Consider the following 20,950-nt stretch of genomic DNA (forward strand, 5'->3'; position numbering starts at 1 on the left):
CCCTGGAAATTAAGTCCTCTATTTCTCCACAGGACAGGTATAGCAAGGGCGGCAGCAATGCAAGCTTCCCCACATTGTCCTGCCAATGTTCCTCAACCCAGTTCTGAAGAGGTCACTTCTGGAGGTGAGTGGGTGGAAGAGTCTCTGTCCATGCAGTTATTGCTGCCAGGCAGTGGTTCTTGCAGGACAGGCTGTTGGACAGAGACTGCCCCCTTGTCTTGAATGAACCACCAGTCTTTAACAGATAATCACTTTATGTATTGTAAAGCGGCGTGGGCTGGATTTGTTGAGGTTGCATTATTCTGCTTGACTGCTGTCACATTTTGATATTTCTTTGTGGTTGGATGGCACCTTTGCATTTTTTTCTTTTTGCACTGTTTTGTTTTCAGAGACTTTGTCAATGCTTTATGTACACGTCTACAAAGTAGCATGCAAATAACTGAATGCAGTCTGGTTGTAAATGTGATGCAGAAAAGCAGTTACTGGGGGCAGCCATGTGTGCAAGGGGAGCTTTAGAGCACTAGACCAGGAGGCATGCTTTGGAACACACCAAAATATGATAAGAAAGTGAATGTTGGTTTCCAGTATCTAAATGAACTATTAGGTTTCTGTTGTAAAGCCGTATCTTAACATTTTCTCTCTTCATAGTTACTATGTAATTTAGATATTAACACCAATTAAGCTGGTAAACTAATGTTCTTTTTTAGATTATTTTACAATTAATGAAATCTGCCTATCTAAAGTTAGACATGCAACATTCTACACTACATGAAAGTAATGGGTATGTATTGCGGTTACAATAGATAGTTGTCATCTAAACCAGAAGATATGTGATAAGTTATGTGAGAGGAATTAATATGACTGATGCAAGTTTTCAGAACAAAAATAATGAGTGCTCACAAGTTTGGCAAATGGATTCTCATATACATTCCTGGATTTAAGTACTACATACTTCAAATACAGTGAGGAGTATTCTGTTTTCAGCCAAATTTACATCTCTTAAATATAGAAATACAATTGAGAAAATGGAAACAAAGACTTAGCAAGGCTGTTAGGTCATGGTATATTACTTTTGTAGCTTTAGATGCTGTGTGAAGGTTTTGCAACGACTTGATTGTCATTTGTAGTTGAGGCCCACAAGTCTGTTTAACTCTGCTTCTATGGCTGTTTGTAAACAGGTATGATAACAAGAGAACGTAGTACAATCCAGTAATTGTATAAATTTAGCATTATTCCTGAGTGTTTCCACAAGTTCTAGAATAAGAAGAGTTAATTTTCCTAACCAGAATAGACTTCCGTGAAGGGATTTCTTGCCTTTTTTACTTTAAAGGATACGAATCAGAATAGTATTCATTCCATATACAATTAAAACAGTTCCTGACTTCTTTTTTGTCAGGGTAGCGACGGATACAGGATTTGGTTCATAATTAAAATGAGTGATAGAGTCCTGTTGGTAAGTAATTTGGGACCGATCCATAAATTCATTTTAAGTGAAGAACAGTTTGAGGATCCTTGTCATGACAATACATGGCATTAGGTAGTATAATATTAGGCATATTTGCTAATAAGTCACCTTACTTAATGTTTGTATGGTGCCAATAAATCACATGGATTTGATTTTTCAGCATTTTTGAATGCAGTGCAGATTGCTAACCTCTTACTGTCGCTGACAAAGCCGTAGAGAGGTCCAGAGTTGGCCTCCCACACACCTGTGTGAACCGAGTCCAGAATTTCAGCTCAAACCTACCTCTACTTTTGAAGATAATTATACACCTTATCACAATTAAACCTTTTTTATAATAGACTTTATTTTAAATTCAAGTACAAAAATACAGTTAAATCATTGTCAGTACAAACACAAAAGAATGGTCAGAGACCATTTTCTTCACACTGTATTTTTTTCATACCACATTCATCTTTCTGTCTTTGCGTATGCTTTCTGTGAATTCTAATTAATATAGAGTCTGATTTTTCTACATACTTACATTGAATAATGGTGATCTAAAGGAGCATACTTGTAAAATAAGGTACTACCCAGAGCATCCTAGAGCAGGATAATCCTCATAACCTCAATCCTCGAGTTCTAACTTGTATAAGTAATTCTGTTGATTCCACTATGACTGGCCACACAAGAAAAGGCTTCAGCATTAGGTTCATAGTTATAAATCCCTATCTTAAGAGACAAGTTTTATTACCCTTTCTTTACCTCCAGTTATATCCTAGTGATTTTACAGCCTCGCTGGTTATGTCCAAGGACTGGGAGCAGAGGAAAGTTAAACTAGTCCTCGGAGAGGGTATATAAATATCTTTCCTGAATTACAGTGAGTTGGTTTGAGGCTTCAAGCTCAGTTCACAAACTCATTTTTCTCACTAACCACTAGGTAACAGCAGAGTTTAAGGGACAAATCCAGAATTTTAGGTCAAGTGTCAGAGGCAGAGGTTGCAAACAAGGAATAAGCAACTCCTTAGGTTCACATTGAATAATGTGAGGACCGCGCATGGTCACAGTTGGGAAACCCCCACACTAAAACGTTATTTGTTTCTTTTTTGTCTTTCTATCTGTGAAAATAATATAGATCTGTATTTGCATGTTGGTGATCCAGAAGGGACTTTGCTTACTCCCAGTCTGCTGGAGGTAGCTCTTGAAAAGCGTTTCCCTAGCAGGTTTGCAGCTAGGGCGGAGTACGTCAGGCCGCGTGTGATGATCTGGAAGGAACTGTGTAGTGTTAGATTGTTCAAAAGGAAGTGTTTATTTGATGCACTTAGAAATGTTTCACGTGTCAGCACCGGACTTCTAAAAATAAATGATTGAGATGCAGCAGAAGGAAACTCCTTCTAACCAAAACTTTGTCACTGGTGTCTGTAAGTAAAAGGGAGACTAAAGTACCAAAGCTATCGGAAATGAAAACTCATTGCTCAGATACCAGGCTGTGCAACTGATTTCATAGATTGAGCAGGTAGTTATCGTAGGCTCCTAACATGTTACCGTTTAGTATTATTGTGATCGTAGGAAGGAATGTGTCACCTGTCTCTCCAGGTTTCGTGAAGAACTAAGTTTTTATCCTCCATTCATCCCTAGGTTGGCAGTTTTAGTCCAGCCAAGTTCATTAGTGACCAGGATATCATTATCAATCAACAGCTGTATAACAGTGTATATGAAAAATGTTTGTTTATATATTTATTTAATTCCTAATAGTCTGCAGTGTTACTATGGCATCCGTAAAGGTTCAAGTGTCAGCACACATGGAACTCATTGCAGGTTCATTGCTGATGAACTTACGGGGCAGGAGATGCATCTTTCTGTTTGCACACAGAAACCCAACCCTGCCTGATACTTTGGATACTCCTGTAGTGCAGATAATAAGGAAATATGTATTTATAGCAATCTCTGTGCAAGGAACAAACAAGCAAATAGTCCACCACAATATCCCACAATAACAATTTCACCCATTTAATTATTTCTTTTGAGTGCCTAGGAAATGGAGGCCCACTGAAATTGCTTTTGAGAGTGTCACCTTTAATCTTGTAGCAGAGTATTTGAACTCAGCTGTTGAAAACAGTTTAACAGACAAAATACTGCAAACACAGGGTGAAGTATGCAGGCAAAAATGAAAAGGTGATACAGAATGTAAATCTTCTTTCATTCTTTTATGATAATGACATCTGATTATCATAATCACAAATACAATACAATACAAAAATCTAAATTTTCAGTAGAGTTTTTTCTACTTTAGTATGCAGGTACAGCAAATTAAAAGTTACCAGAATAAATACTGAGACCCTAGAATTGTGAGATTTTCTGAGGCAAAGGGAAGGTTTGTTTTCTCTTAAATACTGTTTGCAGTTTCTTTCTTAGGCTCATCTACTCTACATTTGGAGCTGATAGAGAATTTCTCCTGCACTTTAATGGCTGTTGCACCAGGAAGCTGTCGATTTTTGTAGACTTTCTTTTGCTTGCTCAAATACTTTAGGCTCTTCTAGGGAGATGAGGCAAATTAGCAAATGTCTTCTTTTTTGCAATACTTAAGAATGTGCTTCAGGAAAAAGAAAACTTACTTTTTTTTTTTAAAGGACAGATGCATCTTAATACGCACTTCAATAAAAATTAACAGATTGATTAAAATTTATCTGTAATGAAAAAAAACAGTGATTATATTCCAAGGAAATTGATTGGAACTTCCAGGAAAAAAAAATTTGAGAAGTTACCTGGAATCTTAGGGCAAAGATGGCTGGGATTTAGACAGTTTGCTGTAACATTGTCCACCAGATCCTATCTGTGGATATGTGTGGAGTGCTGAATGACATAGTGACATTTATATTGCTCTGTGTTTTGTCAAAAGGAAAAATAGCTTATTTTTCTAATTAAGGAGGAGAGAATGGTACAATGTATTCTGGCAATTTGTGACCAGGTTGGGAGAACAAGGTCCCGTTTGTTCACTAGGATGGGAGCAGTAGAGAGGAATTCTGAATGAAAACATTGATTCTCAATAACAGGTTGGGGGGGTTTTGGGGGTTTTTTTTTGGTTTTTTTTGAAAACTCCAAGATATTTTTATGAGTAGTGTCTACACCAACATTGTAATTTTGTGAGGAAGGAGTCAGCGCTAGCTTGCTTGATTTTGTAGGAATGCTGGAGTGAAGGCTGCCTATTTATGTCAGGGGGAGCATGATGGGACAGTATTCTGCAACCTCCAGAACTACGAAAAAACATTCAAAAGAATCCATGTAAGTGGAAAGGAAAGTTTAATTGTAAAGGGGTTTTTTGGTTGTGTGTTTTGGGTTTTTTTGGGGGGGAGGTTGGGTTGGTTTTGTTTGTTTGTTTTAAATTGAGTTTTGGCTGCCCAGTTCTGAACGGTTGGGAATAGTTTGAGGGTCTGTTTGGAAGAAATTGATTCAAGGTCGTCTCCTGCCCAGTGGCTGGTGGCTTGTGCTGCCCCTGATGGGGCAGAGGACACTGGAAGACCTTTGGGGGCCCTGTGGGGAGGCTGCTGGTAGATTAATGCAGATGCTGCTGCTTCCCCCCCCAGTGTCCTCTCAGCTAAATGCTTGTGCAGAAGAAAAGTGATGTTATGGCCTGTGTACTTCGCCTGTCCTAGTTATACAGCTGACAGTGCAGTGACTGTGCCAAGTGTACTGTGAACTTGGTACCTCTACCTTTTAACCTCATAGTAAATGTATAGGGATTTCTTGTTTGGAATAATCTCAGTTGCTGTGGGTGGTGCAAGTGTGTGGTTTTTTGTAGCTCGTAGAGGAATCTGACACAAGTTCAGAGCAGATCTCATGCTGGCTTTGAGCTGAACACTTCTGAGGAACACAAGGTAAAAGAAGCTGCAAGACAAATTGAGTTGTGCCTTGCCTGCAAGTAATAAAATTTTTCAATCCACTGTGCTGCTGGTTTCACACTGATAGGGATTATTATTTTCTAGTATTTCCCTCATGATGGTATTTTTTCTTCCTTAATATTTATACTGTTTTGCTTGTGCTGTTAGCTTGGTTATATAGGGTCTGTGTGCTGAAACTCTGCTTATAGATGAGGCTGTGTTGTAGAGATCTGTTCCACGCTTGACCCCAGCCATTGACTTCTTTTCACAGGAACAGGAATGAATAAAACGTTACTGTTATAATGTTATATATGGAAAAAGTCTTCTCTGTCTACAGGATCAGTTTTGTAGTATCAATGTGCAAAAGAAACAGCTGAACTACTGTTTCGGGCAGCTAACTGTAGAACTGCATGGAAATGGGAGTGAAGGAGTTATTGGTATCAATTGTTTTGGATTTATTGGCAGTTATTGGCAGTTATTTAATTGGAGTTATTGGCAATTGGTATTGCCACTGTAAAACAAAACCAAAACCTCTCCCATCCTGGAAAGATTTATAAACAATGCCAGCAAGCAGATCTATTTCTCACCTGACTGGGGCTTAGAGTTTAGGGTAGAATTTTTGTTGTAGAACAGGAGATCTTGTTTTGCATCATCTTCACAGAGCGTGTGACCAGTTACGCTGTGCTTCATCTGGACAGCAAAGTATCTCTTTTTCTTTCTTTCCATGAGCCAAGTAAATCTAAAATCTAAACTGAACATTTGGTGATAGGGAAAAAACACTGTTGTTGCTCACTTTTTTACAAGATCCAGTGCTGTACTAGAAGGCAGAGAGCACTGTGGTATGAAACCAAACATTTCACTGAAGTCAGTATTACTAATTCCAGCTAAGTGAAGATTTCCATGGGCTGTGTCTAAGACTGAGTATAATCTAAATGTTAGATGTCACTTAAAAATATGTGATGAATAATGGGATGGAGGCAGAGATGAAGTGGGAAGGGGAAGGAAGATGAGACTGTAATAGTAAAACTGTAGGGTATACGCATTTAGGATCACATTACTCCTTGGCCAGTACCACAGAGGCAGAAAATCCTAATTATGCCAGGAGCATGCACAGCCATGCTTTCAGTAGAAATAGCAAAGGAAGAAGGAAAAAAAAAATAAAGCCTTATGAGTGTTCTTGAGAAAGCGTCATATACAGACAGCTGTGGCGGTATGTACTGCATCTGCTCTGACCCAGAAAAGAACAGCTGTTGCCCTTCTATACAAGCTGATGCCTTCAGGGGTGCATTTTACAGAAAAACAAAATTGTGAGGGTGGGAATGGGTACACATAACAGGACAGGCTAAGCCAGTAAAGCTCTAACTTTGCAATATATATATGTGTATATATATGTAAAATATATGTTTATGTATTTGCAATATATGCAATTTTTGCTTTCCTCAAATTAGAATAAGGTTTTGCGTTTAATTTTAAATGTTTTCGCTTTGATCTGCCTCTTTCAAATCTGACTGAGGGAAACAGCATGCTCTGTTATTGAAACATAGGCTGCTCTGCCATGCGTCTCCTATTTTGAATGCTTTAGGATTGTTATGCGTTTCTGTAGTAATAAGTTAAATAAATAGACCTGTAGTAGCAATTTTGAAGATAGGAGCTTAGTGTGCACACATCTGTTGTGTATATTTGACACTTCCCCTCCCCCCCGCCTTCCCAATAAGCCTTTTGTAGACATGTCTTTTCAGTATAGTTAACCTGCAGTGCTTGGTAACGTTGACCATGGTTCTGTGACCATCATCATAATAGTCTGAATATAAAAGATAAAATCTTTTATCTGTTCAGTTTTCTCCTCCTCCTCCTCTTTTTATGGACACTGTCTCTTCTGGTGAAGTGCTTCTATATTGAGGACTCCACAACAGGTAAAGTTGGCAGACTAAAGTCTTAAATCTTGCTTGTGGTAGCTTCTACTATTTGAAGTTTTTGAGAATTGGGAAGGACTTGGCAGTACCTGAGTGTTAGGTACTGCCCCCACCCCCCACTGTTCTTGCTGGCAGATGGTCCTTTTAGGGACTTTTGCCAGCAAGTGCAAGTCAGGATACCCTCTAGGAGTGACTGCACTGGTAAAGATATTGGGCAGCCTTTCCTCTTTGCTGAGCTCAGCAGAACCAGGCTGCCAGTGAACCTGATGTATCATTTTCAAAGTTATTTCATATTTTTCTCTCAGTAATCACAGTAGCTGCAGAGGAGAGTGTTTAGCTCCCCATGAGAGTTGTCAAACATAATGAAATATGAAATTAAATGATAGTTACAAAATAAATGCCTGGAAGAGTGAGCTTCCAGTCTTAACGCTTCTCTGAAACAACAGAGGTACCTTTTAAAATATAAGCTTTAACATAAAATTTCTGTTCAAAACAAATATTCCGTCTGAAACATAAGCTCAGTTGAAAGAGTTTTGCAGGTTGGAATTATTTTCATGATGCCAGTAAATGCTGCTCTGTAGCACTACTCTCACTGCTATAATAGTTCTGTATATAACCCAGATTTAACCAATGAATATCTATTTAATAATTAATGGTTTCTTTTTGTGTAAAATAGTAGAATTTCATTTTGTGGATGAGAATTCCTCTTTTTATGTCAGATTCTATTTGAATATATTTCTTATTCTTTTTTAGTTTGTTCCAAATCCTCCCCTGAACGCTTGCCTCTGCCTGACCTCTACTACTGTGGATTAAAAAAAAAGGCAGAATTCCAGATGGTTCACTTCACAGAATGAAGGCACCTTTATTTGAAAGGCATTTAAGTATGAAACCAGTCATTTGAGTTAAAAATCCAACAAAGAAAATAAACGATCTTAATCAGCAGTCCTTAAAAATTATGTATGCAGTTTCAGACATCCATGAGTGGTAGTATGACATCAGATTTCAAAGACTTTTAAAGATCTCCCAAATTTCTCACAGGCTATCAGAGAGCTATCTGAGCTCTCTGAGTCTGATTAAATGTCTTAGAAGCCTGTGTTACATTGGAGGGTATCCCATACTTTATGATCTCTTTTCTAATTACTATAGTAGCATGCTGGTTTTCTGCAGCTATGCACAAGTGGGGTTTGGTGTCAGGTCATCAGAGAGTGGTTATAGAATACAGCAGGGGTCAGTCCTGCGTGTGCCCCTCATGGACCAAAGCAGATGTCTTTTAGTAATCTTTCAATGGATATCTTCCAAACTGCAGTAATCTGAATTCTGGGACTTTCTCTGTGCTCCACTGGGCTTGGAAGAAATGCTTGATAGAAAGAGATTATTTGCCAAAAGTGCCAGTGAAAATACTACTCTTACTCCCATTTTATGTGGTTGTGGTAATAACTGCAAGGTATCAGAATTGATGGGTGACTAAAAAAAAGTTTTTTATGTGAAAGAAGATTTGTATCAAGAAGATACCAACCATGATGATACAATAGGAAAAACCCTAGCCTCAAGAATAAAAATTTCCATTGACCTTGATAATGCAGAGATTTAATTGAATGCGTTGTTCAACTCTGCCATAAATCATGATCAGATGCATATGTTTCTTGTTATTTATACTGTGGTAGCACTAAGAGTCACTAGGCACAGCTGGTTCTGTAAACACACAAGGAGGTGGTTTCTGCCCAGAGGAATGTTAGTGTTAAGTATGAGACAAGAGACAATGAGAGGATATATTAAAACAGGGGGAACATGAGGTCACGGTGACTATGCTAGTCAGCACAAGAAGCAGCTGCAATATGAATCTGGCTGCCAAGTGTCTTTATTTGATGATAATCCGTTTGTTGCAGTGCTCTGAGGAATATGGTTTGTTTGAGCTGAGCTCAGAATTGAAGTTGGATCGAGTAGATCTTCCAGTCTCTGAAAACATTCTTCAAGTTGAAAATATTCTCGCGTTGCCCTTAATCACAATTTTCTGCAAATATCGATGCAATAATAATCATTAACACTATAATAACTGACTGAGCAACTGTACTCATACTCACGCAGTTGTGTGACAGTCTCCTTGGACACCCTGGGGCTCCAGCAATTACCCCAAAAACTTAAGATAAGCTAGAGAATGTTGCTGGTTACCAGTGAACTATGAAAAACGTTTCTTCTGATCTCTGACATGCTGGTTCTCCCTTCACCCATGCAGCAAAATATATAGAAACCCACCTGAGGGTTCCTCAAAAATCTGCAACATAAATCTGCAGAAAGAGGGAATCCATGGCAGTCATCTTGTTTAGACAAACTTAGAGGACTTCAAGTGGATGAGAGAGTCCTAAGCAATTTAATCTTAGTGTAAGTAGATTAGACATGGATGTTTTTTGTGTTTATTTATAAGATATGTACTGTAAAAATTTGTAACCGTATCGTGTAGTTTAAATGTAGTGCAATAAATCTATAAGCCTTGTCATGGGGACCTGACATGCCTTAAGTGCTCTGTCTGTCCATAAACGGCCCTTAGGTGTGGTAAAGGACTGGTGGTGCAGGGGTGAGAGGAGAGCAAAGTGCTTTCCAAAGTGACTTTGCAGCAAAGATGTTAAGATACATTGTCCACTACCAGACTCCAGGCAGATTCAGTTTCTTTCTCTTTCTCTGATGGGATCCTGTGCCATAATTGATCCATAATCTATCTTCAGAGGTTTTTTATGACACTCTCAGTTAAACCGGATTCGAATTGTGTTCAGCTGGTCTCAGCAACAGATGTCAGGTATTACTAAATAATGAACAGTCATGAATGAGAAAGGCAAGAATATTCACTCTGTAATCTTGGCCAAATTAATCTTTTACTCTATGCGTGTTTTTCAGAACAGTTTTGTATCTTTATTATTAGTGAAATATTAAGATATAGATAATGTATGAGTATTGCTGTGGAATTGAATACAATTATATTGGGAACATGTCTTGCTCTGGTTTACTTCTAATTCATTTTTCACCTATTATTAAATGTTAAAATAAAAAATAAGAGAATTACAAGTAGTGCCATAAATCAATATGTGTCCTGAACTGCAGAGCAAGTCATTTTTATAAGAGGGGAAGCCCCTGTATTTATAATAAATCGAGTTCATTATCTTTTGAGCTTCCTGATTAAAGTAATTAGTCATTTATGCTGATACAAAGCCATCAGTGAATACATTGCTTTGTTTCACAAATATTGAATCTTAAATTGTTTTGTAAGGGCCATCGGTTATAATCAGCTGCACATTGTAATGTAAATTGTTGTTTTGTTGGTGGGGAAGTAGTTTCCTCTAACCCAAATTAATACACCAAGCAACTCTTCTACAGTTCGAACAAACTGCCTTTAAGACTGTAACATGAAAACTAAAATACCAGATAGGACATAGCAGGTGGAGTTGGGTAGCGAGTCAGTATTAACTGATGCTTAGTGCTGAGGAGAGGGTCTCAAAGTTAGCGAGGGCTACTCCAGACTGTGCAGATGACTGCCTCTCAGGAAGACTTGCTGTGCGGGCTTCCCCACTTCTGCAACTGCTGTGCTAATACCTGCCCGTTCCCACAAACAGCTGCGGAGAGGTCTGGTTAATGCCATTCACAAAATCTTTGGAAGTTTGGGAACTGCATATGCTTTTATAACTGTAAAATACTGCTGTTACCTGAGGGACTTAAGTTTGGAATGCGAGTTCCTCTCTCCAGCTAGGCATAAAACACAGGTCATCGCCAAGCTAAAATTCCTGCACTTGAGCTATGGAAAAGCATGAACGAAATCTGACTTCCTCTTGCTCTGCTTTAGCTGTTGGTAAGATTAATCTGTTCTGGGGAAGGCTCAAGCACAGCTTATTTTTCAGTATGAAAACATTGTGTGCATGTGGAATGTGATAGTTTCTCCTCTATTTCCAGACATCAGTTCTGACTAATAAGTACTTGGCATCATTTCCACAAAAGTCGCCCTTAGTCTGGAATAAATCCATATATTGAGGACAAAAGGTGATGCTACTTGGAGAAGAGAAGTTCAGAAGTCTCCTAAGTTGTTTTTTGGACATTAGTTGGGTATGCCTATGCTCATAGGTAGAATTAAATAGGATGAGCTAAGTAATTTCAGTGTAAGTCTAGCTTTTCCTCTGATGGCAGTTTTGGTTTTATCAATACTGCTGTCCCAGACTGGGCGCTCCCAAGAAGCATGATGCTTGTGAGCAATATAATTCATTGCTGATTAATCTTCCCTCCCTAAATGAGATGACAATTCTGGTTCCAAAATAAGTGGCTTATTACTTATTTAAAGGCTTCCAGTAAGGACGAAGTTAAAAGTAGTTGAAAATAGATTAAATGGACTATGACCTATCACTGGCTCCTTCAACCTCATTCTTTTACCATACTTTCCCCTGTTCCACAGACTGTAAACCCAAAATGTTTCCCCCTGTCTTTCAGTAGCTGGTTTGCAGTTACTGCGGACACTATAAAGAAAATGAAAATGGATTAAGCTGCTCTTCTGATCAATGTCCTTTCAGTGAAAAGCATCACCTAATATAAAAAAAGGAAGTTGATGTTACAATAAGAGAAGTGTATGTTGTCTTTTCAAATTGTGTACACACAGTTAGGCGTTATACTGACTGCTTGGTCAGGTATTCTGAGAATTGTTCCAAATGCTGTCCCATACCAGGACGTATGATGTCTTTCTCCATGCTGTACAGGGAGTGTTGGCACTAACATTAATGCCTGAAAGCCACAAGAGCACAAATATGTTCCTTTGGATGCTGCACCTGTGATTTTTATTACGAACTGAAAAGGGTATTTCAATTTGGTTCTTGATCTTTTCTGTTTATATTAATGGCAAAACTTTCACTGATTGAGAACTGATGACATGTTACAGGATCTTGTGAAAACGTAACATTAGAAAGGACCTAATGATCTACTTTGACTAAAACTTTCATTATATTTAAAGAAAGAGAGTCTTTTTCTGATTTGGTTTCTATGTAAAATTCCAGTTCAAGGGTAATTATGAATCTCCAAACTCTTTCATTTCATATTAGATTACATCCTTTATTTAGGGTTAAAATAAGGGAAACCTTCACATCAGTTACTTTGGTCACCTGCTGTGCAAACTAATAATGCCATGCTAATCTAAAAAGGAGTGTCAGTCACAGTCACATTTGAATTTCAGTGTAACAGGAAGGAGACAATTAAGAGAGGGAAATTAGCTGAACTAGTGCAGTTTTGTACTACTCGATTTTAAAATCTACAGTCAATCAAATACATCAAGAATGGAAGGTATGTTTTTAAAGAGGCACAGGTTTGTTTACAGGAATGTTCTGTGAATTATAATTGTAAAATATTAATAACGAGATGTTACTATAGGTGCTTTTTTCTTTTAGCTTATACTCCTGTGAGAAATAAGTAATAACATACAGGGTGAAGATTTGAGAGATTCGGCTTAGAAAGAAGCGTAGTTGTGACTAAGTGCAGGTTAAGACATGAGCTCTGGCATTTTTTTTCCTGTTGTTAATGGTGAAACACCAAACAATTTCACAAAGAAGCTTAAATGTGCATTAGAGACAGACTTTGCATATGCTAGGACAAAGAAAATAGATATTTTTCAGAGATTCTGTATTTCTAAGCATTGTAGCATTGTCCATAGTAAAAAAAACAGGCAGACTACAAGAAGTCCTCTAAAAGGATGAACATTGTCATTTGAAAAGAAAATAGGTACTCGTGACTGTTCACCACCTGGGTATTAATGCAGCCAATTACTGTGTCCTGCCTTTCAAACATTATTATGTTAGAGCAAGAAAAGAGCCAATATTGTATTTTATATGACCTTTCTAATGCTATATATACACATATAGATTTGTGTTATTTGTCTCTTTGATTCACCAAATGTTTCTTATTTGTGGCTCAAGGCATTTATTTATTGCAATGCTTCAAGCTGCGGTAAGCAAGGTCATAGATTAAGAATTGATTTCCACAGTTGCTCTAGCATACAAACTAAATTTCTCTTGGTTGGTTATAAAAACTACAGCTGGGCATAAATTCAGCTTTTCAACGTTGTCTTGAAAATTAATGTTAAAACAAATGAGAAAATGCTCTAAGTATGTATTGCATGCTTAATTTAGGCCTTCAGCTAGAACCTAAGGAAAGCAAATTGTTTTTATGCTGCAAGCTTCTAAGTAAAACTGTGCTAGTACTGAAGGTTTTTTTTTTATTTTACTTTTCTTTTTTTTGTTACTACTTTCTCCCTTTTTTTTTTTTTAAATCAGATTTTCTGCACAGTTTTTGGCAAATCATGTTTTGATCAATATGTTGATTAGTTTCTTGGTTTTGTTATATGCTCCTAGAGTCATTGCTAATTACAATAAGAATGTGGGTTTCAAAATGGAATATAGTTTCTCTCCTTTGGAAACAGACAGTCCTACTAGAAATAGAAAAATCTGCTATTTTGTTAGCTTTGTCTCTAATGTGAAACACAACATCTTGTTAAACTGAAGGAATATTTAGACTGTAAACTGAAAGTTAACTAAAATCAAGGAGGTGTGTTTTGGGGGTGTTTTTAAGGTGTTCTTTGTGTTGTGGGGTTTTGTTTTGGGTTTTTTTTTAAGGTGTGCTTTGTGTTGATAATGATAGTAGAACTACACTGTGCGCAGCAACCAATTAGTGTAAATGTCAAAGATGTATAAGTCTTTGATGAATTTTTGCTGCAGATTCCTAATAACTATATAATAAATTTTAAATTACAGAAATTGGCTTCTTAGACACATCTTTAAAGAAAATATTTCTGATATAATACCCTGCCCCTGCCCTCCGTTTTTGAATTAGTACGCCTAGAGCAGAAACTGTAATATGTAGTGTATGTTTTCAGATCATAACCAACATCATCAGGTGGTTTTACGAATATTAGCTTGGCCTCTACTGTTCCTGCATGCGTCAGAGTTACTGTTTCTGCCATTAGCAGAGGAACCAAATGGCAAAATTATTTTTCTAAGATAACAGAGCATTGTGTTTGCTTGATGGGAATTCTTGGTTTGCAGTGCACAGTTCACACTGTATCTTATAGCACTGGCCCACAAGGAAGAGACTAGTGTGTCAAATGTTTTGTGGTACTCTGTTAAATAGAATCATAGAATCATTAAGGTTGGAAAAGACCTCTAAGATCATCGAGTCCAACCGTCAACCCAACACCACCGTGCCCACTAAACCATGTCCCTAAGTGCCTCATCTACACGTCTTTTAAATATGTCCAGGGATGGGGACTCCACCACTTCCCTGGGCAGCCTGTTCCAATGTTTAACCACTCTTTCAGTAAAGACATTTTTCCTCACGTCCAATCTAAACCTCCCCTGGCGCAACTTGAGGCCATTTCCTCTTGTCCTATCGCTTGTTACTTGGGAGAAGAGACCGACACCCACCTCGCTACAACCTCCTTTCAGGGAGTTGTAGAGAGCGATGAGGTCTCCCCTCAGCCTCCTTTTCTCCAGGCTAAACAACCCCAGTTCCCTCAGCCGCTCCTCAGAAGACTTGTTCTCCAGACCCCTCACCAGCCTCGTTGCCCTTCTCTGGACACGCTCCAGCACCTCAACGTCCTTCTTGTAGTGAGGGGCCCAAAACTGAACACAGTATTTGGGGTGTGGCCTCACCAGTGCTGAGTACAGGGGCAAAATCACTTCCCTGAGGTGGAATAGAGGCTGAATTGCCAACCCTGTTGCACGCTAGCGCATGAAATAACTTTCTTCACAGTGGTCACAATATGTATGTAAAGAAAAACAATTGGAAAGCAAAGTGCTGTGTGTGATGAGAGCAGAAAAAAGTTTGGCAGGTAAAACAGGTATGGCGTTATTTGAAAATATAAACTTTGTTAAGAAAAAAAATATGTGCAGAAATGAAGTACCTCAGACATAGAAATCACTCTTCTTTCCAATTCAGATGGATGTTTTGGAGGAATGGAGTTGTGAAATTCATCTGTTGGTGCTGATTCTTATCCCCTCCCTGAACTGTATTTTGCAGGATTAGAATACATGGATCTCCTTTCATGGCTGTTCCCAGCAAGCCATTTTGTTAGCCCTTGATCTTACTTTGCAAAATCTTGAGTTGGAGCTTATTTTGAGGTATTGAAAACTGAGGATTTTGTCAGTGTTTAAAATGCCCATGTCCTTAATGAACTTCCTTTTGACTTCCTTGAGATTTCCATATGGAGATATCTCAAAAAAAATGCAGCTTTGTGGTGAAATGTGGTGAATCTCTTCAACTCAGACTTTCTCTGGATAATAAAACAGTCTCACGGAAAGCCTTGTTAGGAAGGAATTATGATTATCAAGTCTGGTAGTCAGAAAGGCTTCTTGTTAGGGTATTACTGCAGGACTAACTCAAGCATGGTTATGCCTGACTGAATACAAGATTTCTGCCCATTTCCAAAATGTAGATTTCTTTTTTGGAAAGCACTTAAATATGTATGAAGAATCTTGGACTGATTCATTAACTTTGAATAAATTCCTATGACAAATGAGGGAAATTAAGAGAAAGCAAAAATTACTAGTTAAGCAGGACTCCTTGTGTGAGGTTGGCTGCTTTTAGAGGCACAGGACTAGTACAGCTGTATCACTGATAATTCATCGTAGATCCAGCTGACGGTAACCTTTGAGGAACAGAACCTTTTCAGAAATAGATTTGGCACTGGCCTCCTCTGTATTGATGTAGCAGTACAGATTTTCAGATTTTTTCTTTTCTCCCCTCCCCCTTGCCCCAAGATAGGGGAACTAGACAGAAGAATTACTGATCAGTTTTATTCCGCTCCTGTGATGAGGTTGGTATAAGAACATAACAGTGGTAGAAATCCGGTGGTATTCTACTTTTGGATCCTCCTTGAAATCAGATGTTTCCTAAAAGCTGCAAAGTCAGTCTCTGCAGTCACCTAATTCTCATGCCCAGTATGTTCTCCACATGGAACCATTCTCCAGTGACACCCAGTGCAAAACATTAAAAAACGGTGTTTCCAACAAACAGAACAGAAAAGGCTGGTGAGCAGGGAGAGGGAAGCAGTCTTGCCATTTGTGCCCTCTGCAATGTGCTCCAAAGAGAGAAAAGAATGGAGGGAGGTGAAGGGAGATGAGCGATCTCTTGTATAAACTACCTGAAAAGACCCTCTGAGATTTATGGACATGAGTCAGCAGCGTACATCTGGGGAGGGTCTGTCTAGCTGCAGCCTAGAAGTTTGGGCTTATGTAGGAATCTGTTGTGAAAAATGCTGTTTGAAAAAGTGCACCCACAACATGTATTTGGGACTGCTGGGGTCTTTGAGTTAGCAGAGAAGTGTGCTACTGTGGTGACTTTGGTCTTCCCTTTGCATTTTAATTCTGGCATGTTTGTTATCTCAGCACTTGATGCAAAATCTAGCAAACTCTATGATCTTTCTGACTTTAGTTGGAGAATTAAACTTGTAAAGTTCCCTGAAGGTTCAAAGTGTGTAAATATAAATATTCTTATCATACTTTGGGTTTTATGACACAATTTGTGCTTTTTCAAATGTTGTTATTATAATGTACGTATGCTCCAGTGGTGGTATTCTTTTACTTTAGTGGGGATTAATTCCTCAAAATCCAGTATCTGCAGCCAGAGGGCTAAACCAGATCATTTCAAAAGGATCAAGGGACCACAGTCATTTACATTTGATTGGGCTTTCTCGGACTCAGGCAGGTCAAAAAGATCAGAGATCACAACTGTATCTGTGGCTGGGGATCCTTCCAGTTTGTGGGATTGCACGGCAAGTACAGGGATAGCATATGCAGCTTCTGTGCACCCCACTGTACAGGCTTGGGGTCAGGCACTGGTCTGAAGAAGGCAGCTAATAACAGAAATTCATCTATCACTTTCCTGTCTGTACATCTCCTTGGGCATATAACTCCTTGGCATGTATTACAACAGCAGTGAGGCTTCTTCAACCACTCTGAAAGAAAAAAAAAAAAAATTATGCAAGTAGTATCTAGTTACGCATTCTTGACTTTATCTTCCTGCCACCCGCTGCCTTGCTCTGACATGGATGGTTCAGCAAACTACACTCAGGCAGAAGTTGTGAACAACCGGTCTTGCCGAGACTCTTGCCGAGCCTCCTTCTGTGTCCTGTTCCCTCAACACCAGAAACAACTTCCCCAATACCTGACAAAGACTTCAGATTACAAAACTTAAGCAAACATATTCATTGCTTTTTTTTCCCCTCATGATAGCATTTTCATCAAGGACCAGATGCCAGCACCAAATGATGGTTTGGTCCCAGGTGGCTTTACTTTCCGTGTGATGGTGGAAAATGGGATGTACTGTATGGTATTAGCAAGGGAAAGGATTTGGATGAGCAAGAAGCAATGGCTGCCAAAAAATGAAACTACGTGACCAAAGGAGTCCTGGTACTGTAGGTTTTGAAGGCTCTATAATTTAAAAAGTATCAAACTCGTTAGTGCATCCTATCTCTTTTAAAACAACTTTAGTCATACCTCATTCTTCACTGCTTCTCTGCTGTGGAATTTTTCCTTTGTGATAAGGTTAACTTTAAATGTTTCAGGTTTTTCTCTCCCTAGTAGAAGGGGTAAACTCACAGCCAACAGAGCCAAGTGTGAAGCAGTTCTGCACTAAGCATTCCACCTCTGTGGTTACCCCACTGCTGTGGTTACATTTGAGCAGCTCTAGATTTCAGTACTGCTGCATCAATTTGCTTTCAATTTTTAACTAAAAAGTTTTCATAGCCAGGGAACAGAACAATAGGGGGTGTTGTATCCACCACCACCCCCTCCCCCAAAAAAAAGGTTCAACTGTGAGTGAAATGCTATTAAAAGCAACATTTGTACAGATGCCAAGTGGGAAGAGACAGCAGGCATGTAATAAAAACAATTATTTTGTTTCAGAAGGAATATATGTAAAATAATAAATGATTTAAAAACAGGTTTTCTTCTGTTTCTCTTCTTTTAATCTCAGTTTTCCGTAAGAATAATAATAGTAATTTTCTAACTAGGCAACAAAGATTTTGGTTCCACTTAATGTCTCAGTAATCTTCCATGGAAATGCTAGTATTTTACAATACTGATACCAAATTTTAGTAATCAATCCTTGTGCATTGAATGTCTTGAAATTTACTACTTTCTGCACTTACAGGTTTTGATAAAGGCACAGAGACTTCATTTAGTTGGTTACTATCAGGCAAAATGAGACACTTTATGGATTTTTCATAAGGACACATTTTTGTTTAGAGATGGATGAACACATTAAGTTGTGTAGCACCTGTGTCTAAGTAGACATAGAAGCAGGTATTTATGCCGGGCACAGGTTATTTTTCCTCCAGATATGTAGGCATAAAGCCTGAATAAAAATGCAATGTTTAGGTTTTAGACATTGCACAATGTCCTTTGGTCAGCAGTTACTTTATACAAACACAGTTTCTGTATTACCATGCAGGAGGACTGTAGCAATCATCATAAAACCCAGGGTTGGCAATGAGAATATCGGAGCAGAATAAGAAGACCTTTCCAAAAGGAAACTTGCCAGAAAAGTTTTTTCATTTGAAAGGCTGTGGTTGACTTTCTCAAATTATGGTTATTTGCTCATCTGACCCATTTGTCCAGTAAAAATAGTACTAAATCCTGTGACATCTACAGTAGAGCTTTTTTGATCATGGGAATCCAATATTCATTGCTTGATGGCATTTGCTTTTATAAACAAGAACTACGATTGTTAATGTTCTTGCGAGTATCCTAAATCAGCATTTGGAACATACATATTTCAGGTATGAATATGCAGCCAGAGCTTGATACTATAATCGCTGTGTTCCAGTTATTTATTTGGTAAGTATTTTCATATTTTTAAAATAAAATGTATGGATTTTTTTTTACCAAACTAAAATTTTTGCAATGGATACTTCATCACTAAAAATCAGAATTATCATGGCTCCTTTCTCAGTCTTCAGTCTTTTGCAAATTGCAGCAGCATACCTTCTGAAAAACATGAATGCTGATTTAGAAGAACACCTTGAATCACTGATATGAGTTTAAGAAGAGGTGTCAGCAATGTAAGATGGCTCTACTACAATTTTCACTCCATGGAAAGTCTGCTCAGTGTTTTGCAGTGCCATGCATGCTCTGTTACATGGCATATACCTACACTGGCTCAACCAGCGGAAAATCGACAAAAACACGCAGATGCCGAGAGAGATGCTTGAAGAAGTTGAAGAAGTAGAGGCCATCTGGTGTGAAGCTTCTAGGTATGCCCTTCTTTTAATCAACAAAATGACATAGTACTTGAACTATTGATTTTCTTTTACTTGGTGTCTGAATACAGATTTGTTTATTATACTTACTGCTTTCTTGATAGAAAGTTGAAGAAGGGAGTTGAACAAATCATACGGGGCAGTTCATGTTAATACAGAACTTTTTTCCCTTTTCCACCCTCTCAATAAAATGCACTGGCATGGAACAATTTGAATGCAATCCTGATGATGTGGAAAAGCAAAAGAGAAGGCCACAGACTTGCAAATAAAACTTAATTGTTATTTGCTTATTTGAAACTGGCAAGGAGACAGCCAATAATACATTGCTCCGTGACTAGCTCTAAATTACTAATGTACCTGAACTATGTTTTATGTATCACACCATTCATGTATTTGATCATTATTCTCTCATCATGTTTTATGTTCTTGTCCTGTCTGAGTTCATTTGTGGCAGAGAGAAGCCTCTGTGCTCTTTTTGGATGGCTTTTGGTTTCTGTTTTCCTTTCTTTTAAAAATAATCAGATTGCAAATCTTAAGTGGGGTTATGAGTGGTGGAGGTTATCCTTACTTTGCTGTCTGGATCATGAGCATCTGATACATGACAGTTCTCTGCTTGCTGCAAAACTACTCTAGTAACTCCATGCTGTTCTGATTGCTTTTTGTCTTTTTTTGCCTCTCAAAGGCACCGATGCGTGGATGTTTCTTGACTCATTAGTACTTTTTTTTTTAATCCATTGAGAGTTATTTCTCTTTTATTCAAAAAGAGAAGGAGGTGGTAAAAACTAGCTACACTGGAGCAGAGTAATAGAAAAACAACTAGCTATTCAGACTCAGTTTAGGAAAAAGATATTCTGTTCTCTTATTGTCTTTCTCTCAAATAAGCCAAGGTGTTCTTTTGTCCACACCCATCTTTACACTTTTCTTCTTTACACTCATCTGCAAATCAAGACCATTGCTAAACTGAGATGCTCTCTCTACCTAAACTTAAAGTGACCCTAGGAGTAGTCTTAAGAAAGCGAACCCACGTGATCTGTGTGCTTTCAGTCTGTGTTGCTGTTTGCAACCTGAATGTAATTTGGTTTCACAGTACCCACAGAGTGCCAGAGAAGAGCTAATCCTGTAGATGGATAGTATATTGCTCCATATTGCCCATTCCTAGTCCTGTCAGGCCATATGAATAAGCATGGCTCTGTGCTGAGGCTTCCCCCCTCAATATAATCCTGGAATTTGGGCTGATGCAACCTCTTTATACGGGGTGGAGGGTTTGTACTGTGAATGGCAGTTGAATTTACAAGTAAAAAGAAGCTCAGATACCCACTGAAAAGACTATTGATATAAGGAGCTGAGATACTGGATGTGGAACGAACTGACACACAGTTTTGAAAGGTTGGGGGCTTAAGGGAGAAATTAAATGACCTCTCTGTAGTATAGCAGAAATGGATCAATG

The 20,950-nt window shown here is 38.3% G+C and overlaps 1 protein-coding gene across 4 annotated transcripts in view; it reads left to right on the forward strand.

The window, feature by feature from the left end:
* Nucleotides 1-20,950, forward strand: part of PPP2R2C (protein phosphatase 2 regulatory subunit Bgamma) — a 208,220-nt gene that overhangs the window by 81,144 nt on the left and 106,126 nt on the right. The window contains exon 2 of one of the 4 annotated variants that reach the window (XM_076335909.1): nt 38-124. The exons of 2 other annotated variants lie outside the window; for them this stretch is intronic. In XM_076335909.1, coding sequence (XP_076192024.1) covers nt 38-124 — 87 coding nt within the window. Of the gene's footprint in view, nt 1-32; nt 125-20,950 lie in introns of all 4 variants that reach the window. One more of the 4 variants, XM_076335906.1, reaches the window with a different exon arrangement.

This window comes from Aptenodytes patagonicus, chromosome 4 (genome assembly GCF_965638725.1).
Source record: "Aptenodytes patagonicus chromosome 4, bAptPat1.pri.cur, whole genome shotgun sequence".
NCBI lineage: Eukaryota > Metazoa > Chordata > Aves > Sphenisciformes > Spheniscidae > Aptenodytes > Aptenodytes patagonicus.